Raw genomic sequence first — 6,127 nt, 5'->3', positions numbered from 1 at the left:
TTTCACCTCAGCGAGGACTCTGAGCTCCACAGAATCTGAAATAATATCGCAAAACAAGAGATCAGTTGCAGACAACACTTCCCAGAAACCTGTGACCAGCCCCCCAAAACTAAGGTTGTCATTTCCCAACACCCCTCAGGCACTCCAGCACCAATATTTGCAGTGATCAGTGAGTGACTGGCACCCTAATGCCACTTGTGGGGTCCGGAAAACTACATTACCCAAAGGGCAATGCGCCTAATGATGGCCGGTTTTAGCCAATGAAAGCCCAGGACCAGCGCATTATTGGTTTGGGAGTGACTTCCTGTGTCTTTCTCCTGGTGGTCATTTTGAACTCTTTGTTCTGATTAGGTAGTTAGAGGCTCTGGTGCTGAGTCCCTATTAGGACGAGGCACCAGAAGCCGTGTCCCCGCTGTGCAGTGGTGTGTCTGAGGCTTGATTAGCTGCAACAGGAGGGATTGAGGTCCCCGTGCCTCCCAGATTCCGTTTTGCTTACAGACTTCAACTCAGCCTTCATCCTTGGGTCCAGGCGTCTGTCAGGTCCTGCAGCCCAGGTTGCAGCGTCCAGAACCGTGAGTCTCTTGTGGGTGACGTGCAGTGTGACGGGGTGAAGGAGGGTGACAGGATGCAATGCCACTGTGTAAGGTTTGGGTTGGTGTGGCTGAGCTGGGAGGATTCGGGAATCCTGGGCCTGTTTTGTGTCTAAATTAAAGGCAACAGAGAAGATGAGGCGAAGTTTTGCCAGAGACGTTTTCGTTTCATTCTCAGGAAGCTGGGGCCATCAATGGCTGTGAATAAAAGAAGGACATTGTCTTAGGTAGGGTTCCAAACGTTTCCCAAAACTGCTCAGAGGAAGAACACACTAGAAGAGAGAGGATACCTGTTGGGACAGGAAGGAGAAGTCCTTTTAAAGATAACAAACTTGGCAAGCCTGTGCACTGAGGCCTGAGGCCTGAGGTAATACAGTCATCTCTAGATCACCTGACCCCAAGGCTGGGAAAGGGCACTGGGTGGCCAAGCCCATGGATCCTGGTGGTGTTTGCCAGGCTCTCAATAGTCCTTTATCTTTCTACAGATTCCTGCAAATGCACAATCAATTACAGGTACAGGTTTGTGGATGGAAGAAGCAGTTGGATTATGGATTAGTGTTTTAGGTGTGGCCACCTGGATTTTTAATTTTGAGGTTGAGAGAGAGAGGTAAGAGTCAGCGATGATGGGAGGTTTGGGATTGAGCAGCTTGAGAAATGGAAGCATCATCAATTGAGATGGATATATTTATAGGTAGATTAATGTTCTTTGGGGATATAATAACTTTGGCTTTGGGGTTTGTTTGTTTGTTTTGGCCTGTTAGGGTATAACATACTACAGAGGGTAGTTCGTGAGAGTCTGGAACTCTGAGAAGCAATTCAGAATGAAAATTTCTTAAAAAGGTAGTGGACCTTTTTAAAGTGGAGGTATAGATCACCTTTTTCTAAAAACTATGTTCTTACTGGATTTAGAGATAGAGAGGAAGGCAGAGGTAGAGAGACAGAGAAACATCGATGAGCAAGATCCCAGGATTGCTTGCCTCCTGCAGGCCCCTTACTGGAAATTAAGTAGGAAACCTGGGCAAGTGACCTGACCAGGGCTCAATTCAACTCATGACCTCTCAGGGAATGGGTTGATGCTCAACCAACTGAGCAACACCAATCTGGGCTTTAGATCACTTTAGTATGGGGAATCATGCCCTAGCTGGTTTTCTCAGTGGATAGAAATGGCCTGTGGATTGAAGGGTCCCGGATACGATTTCAGTCAAGGGCACATGCCTGGGATTCAGGCTCAATTCCCCAGTAGGGAGGGGTGCAGGAGGCAGCCAATCAATGATCCTCTCTTATTGATGTTTCTCTCTCTCCCTCTCCCTTCCTCTCTTAAATCAAAGAAAATATATTTTTAAAAATAAATAAATGGGGAATCATTCAGGATGATAATGGTAACTCAGGAAGGAGAATGTCACCCTGAGGACTGGGTTTTCTGCTGGGTTTCCTGTTTGTGCGAGTAAGGTGTCACAGCATATCATAGGGACAGAAGTGTTCAACTACATGGTGGAGGAAATATTCTCATTTGGCAGTGGCTAAAACCCACGAAAGGTGAGTCATTGCCAGATGAATTGGAGGCCGAAAAGTAATTCAGAGATAAGCCTGGGGCTGATGCATATTTACTTCTTAAACACTCACCAGGATTTTGTTATGACCCTTTGAATGGCCTGAGGTGTTGCGGTCAGTCTGATGGATTAGCTTAGGAACACTACTGGTCAACTATGAGACTCACTGGGCCTGGAGTCATTGGGCTGGGATTTGGGTGACAGTTAAGTGGGGAGATAAATGCTGCCACTAGTGAAGGGACATCAAGTGCAGCACCAGTGGAGGTGAGCTCTGGATATCTGAAATCTGAGGTAGTTCTTAATAGGTGAGGTTGAAGGAAAAAAATAATCAAGGACAGAGGCCTTTTTAACAGTACTCAAGGATGCTTCCATAAGCGTAGACTATCAGAGTCGGGGTAGTACTTCATCCTGTTAGAACAGGTTTAGAATTCGCTGGACGCCCATGCTGAGTAATGAGTAAGAGAACAAGGAGATGACTATGGGGGCTGTGGCTGTGGGAATGCAGGTGTGAGAGAGGTGTGGTAGAAATAGTGTTGTGAATTTGCAGATGGAAGGTGAATTCATGGGCACAGGGATCTGACATTGACATAAGAGAATGAAGTGTGTGTCCATTTTTGGTGATGTCTGGATGACATGACATGGGAATTTTAGGGTCATTTCTGTAAAGAGGGGATGTGGTTGTGCTACATGCCAGATTCATAGCTTAGATGCCAAATATGTGCCCACCTGCCTTTTGTCAGTCTGAGGGCTGACACAGTGATCAATAGGAATGAGAGAGCATACATCAGTGTCACCTGGCTTGAAAATCTCCACTGGCATGGAGAAGGGAAAAGGGGAAGACAGTAATATATTACAGAAGTGGTGAGTTAGAATTTTGGAAAAGAAGCTGATTAGAAAACAACCTGTCCTGGAATGGGTTCACCCTGAGAGAGAGGCCCGTGCCTTGGAAAGCATCATGGTAAAAAAGGAAGGAAGGGAGGGAAGGAGGGAAGGAAGGAAGGAAGGAAAAGAAAGAACAAAGGAAGGAAGAAAGGGAGGGAGGGAGGGAGGAAGGAAGGAAAGAAGGGAGGAAGGGAGGGAGGAAGGGAGGGAGGGAGGGAGGGAGGTAATCTGTCCTCCTCGTGGCATATTTGTAATAATTTTGAATTTGTCCCTCTGAGAATGAAGCTGTGGGATAGAAGTGGGGTTCAAATAATTATATGCAGCAGGTACTACAAAGTGAGGGCCTTAGCACCCTGGGATTAGGGTAGGAAGGTTGAAATGTGATGCCATGTTTATTGGTGACTTGGAGAGAAAACCTGGGGGACCACAAAAGTATTGCCAGCCAAAACCAGTGTCAAATCACTCACATTACCTTTATGGCCAACATCTCTCCCAGCCTATGTTTGTGAAACCCACTGTACTGATGAGAGGCAGTGTGGCCTACATGTCAGGCTTAGAGCTCAGGTACCATGAATGTGTTCATCTTCCCTTACTGTTGGTGGAAGGCACAGTATCAATAGGAATATAAGGAGAGAGTGATTTTGATGGGACCTAGGCCTGGCATGTTCTCTGATGGGGGAGTAGAGGGAGCAGATGGATGGGGAGTATGATGAATGTAAAATCCTAGGAGAGAAGCTGACCGTGGACTGAACTGTCCCTATTATGACAGGATATGAACTTTGAAGACTTGGCCATTGCCTTCTCTCAGGAGGAGTGGAATCTTCTTGATGAGGATCAGAGACTTCTGTACTGCGAAGAGATGCTAGAAGTTTTTGCACTTGTATCATCTGTAGGTAAGACCTTCACATCTCTGCTAGTGTCCTAAAGTGATGTCCTCTCTTCCTTAATTCTCCTTGTAGCTTTCTCTCTCCCACAGCCAGACCATGGGTTCTGCTCATTTCCCCCACTGTCTTGTCAAATGTGCTCTAGCTGCCAGTGCTGAGCTGTGTGGAGACCCCTGAGCAATGGACTCTATGAACATTCCTAACACAAATTGCTTCAGAAAGTGCAGGAAGTGTCTGGGAGTCAGGGGTCTTATAGGGAGCCTAATGGTTCCCACCTGCTTTTCTTCTCCCTGAGAAGGTGACCATATCCAGACCCATGGCTTCCATTTGTACCCCTTCCTTTAGCTACAGTTTCTTTGTGACTGTCTGTGCCTGTTATGTTCTTCACTTACATGAACCATGGCTGTTCCTGTAAGACCCTCCTTCAACTGTTGTTTGTAATCTTCCCTTCCCTGAATACCATTGGTAAACCAAATAGCTCTGGGCCAGTGCAGGCTGCTCACCTGTTGTCTTTCATTAATACTCAGACTATTTACTTTTTATGTACTTGTACAGTAGAAGGTACAGGGAGAACCCTGATTTGTTCCACAGGGTGAACTTGCAAGATGTTCTCAGAGGAGGCCTGGTTCTGTTGAGTGCCAGTTGGGGGAAGGTATGACATAAGGGCTGTGTACAGATGATAATCGGGAACCTGCTCACTTCCAACAGTCTTTAGGTGAAAGTGCCATTGGCAACACCTCATTTCTACCTTTTCTTTTTTTTTTTTTTTGCTGTACTTGACACTTTGCTGACTTGTCATTTCCTCTATGGCTTGCTGGCTTTGACTAGCTGCATCTTTGTGGTCTTTTTGCATCACCTGATCCTCTGCACTGCTCTTTCTGAAATATTCTCAGACATTGACCCGCACATGTGTTATGAGGTGCACATACATGCGTTAGCGCCCCTCGAACACTGGTCACACATTTGTGGAATTTTACTTGGAATGAGACATAACCAACCTCCTATACAGCTGCCCATATAACCAGCTGACAAGCCATGCTGAGCACTGTTAGTAGAAGAATGAGCTGGAGATTCTGCTTCTCTTCCATCGTAGTGCTTCCCAGATAGTGCTTGCCATCTTTGTGTCACATTTCTGGTGAGATCTTTCCTGTTTTGTGATACTCAGAGGCCCAAAGCTTCACAGCAGCCTCTTATTAATCCTTCCAGCATATCTCTTATTTTTAGACAATTGCATGGAACCAACATATTATGTGTAACACCCTTTTGGAATGTTACTTCCCCCTGTCACTACAGTCAACATTCAGTTCCTCACCATTTCTCTGTTTTCAGGTTGTTGGCATAAAATGGATGAGGAGGAGGTGCCTCCTGAGCAGAGAGTATCTGTAGGAGAGTCACAGGTCGGGGCTTCTAAGACAGCTCCAGCAACCCAGAAGACCTACCTGTGTAAGCGGTGCTTCTCAGTTTTAAAAGATATTTTGCACCTGACAGAGTTACAAGCAGCATACTGTGAGCAGAAAGCCTTCTTCAGTGACACATCTGTGAAAGACTTCTTTTTCAGTGCAAACTGTCACCAGCAGCAAAGAGATGCCAGTGGAGAGAAGTCCTGGAGAGAAGATATGGACAGGGCCTCGTTTGTGTCCAGGTGCAGCTTCTATTTAACATGGGTGCCTTCGACCAGTAGGGAGGTTGGCAAAGACTTGCCAGCCATCTCAGATATTCTCCAACACCAGGCCACTGTTAGCACTGAGGAGCCACACAATAGCAGTGAGATTTCCTATGAATTTCTCGGTGGAAAAAGTCATCACCAATGTGTTGAATGTGAAAAAGCTGCCAACATCTACCAGAAGGTTGTTCAGCATCTGGGTGTCTGCTCTGGAGAAGTGAATTATGAGTGTAACAAATGTGGGCAAGGTTTTAGACAAATGTTTAACCTCATTCAGCATAAGGGAGTTCACAATGGACAAAGACCCTATGAATGTAGTGATTGTTGGAAGTTCTTCAGAAATAAGTCTAATCTCATTCAACACCAAAGAGTTCATACTGGAGAAAAGCCATATGAGTGTAGTGAATGTGGCAAGATCTTCAGCCAAAGTTCTACGCTCAGTCAACACAAAAGAGTTCACACTGGAGAAAAGTCTTATGAGTGTACTTACTGTGGAAAGGCCTTCCGTGAAAAGTCTCACCTCATTAAACACTACAAAGTTCACACTGGGGAAAAGCC

At 45.8% G+C, this 6,127-nt stretch overlaps 1 protein-coding gene across 1 annotated transcript in view; it reads left to right on the top strand.

Annotated features, from left to right (window-relative positions):
* Positions 1–312: 312 nt before the first annotated feature.
* LOC102761780 (zinc finger protein interacting with ribonucleoprotein K) overlaps positions 313–6,127 on the top strand; it is a 9,156-nt gene continuing 3,341 nt past the window's right edge. Inside the window, exons 1-3 of the mRNA XM_006763584.2 lie at positions 313–572; positions 3,792–3,915; positions 5,236–6,124. Coding sequence (XP_006763647.1) covers positions 3,795–3,915; positions 5,236–6,124 — 1,010 coding nt within the window. The 5' untranslated portion in view covers positions 313–572; positions 3,792–3,794. The remainder of the gene's footprint in view (positions 573–3,791; positions 3,916–5,235; positions 6,125–6,127) is intronic.

Source organism: Myotis davidii, unplaced genomic scaffold, assembly GCF_000327345.1.
Source record: "Myotis davidii unplaced genomic scaffold, ASM32734v1 scaffold939, whole genome shotgun sequence".
Lineage (NCBI taxonomy): Eukaryota > Metazoa > Chordata > Mammalia > Chiroptera > Vespertilionidae > Myotis > Myotis davidii.
This window is presented reverse-complemented; position numbering and strand designations above follow the sequence as displayed.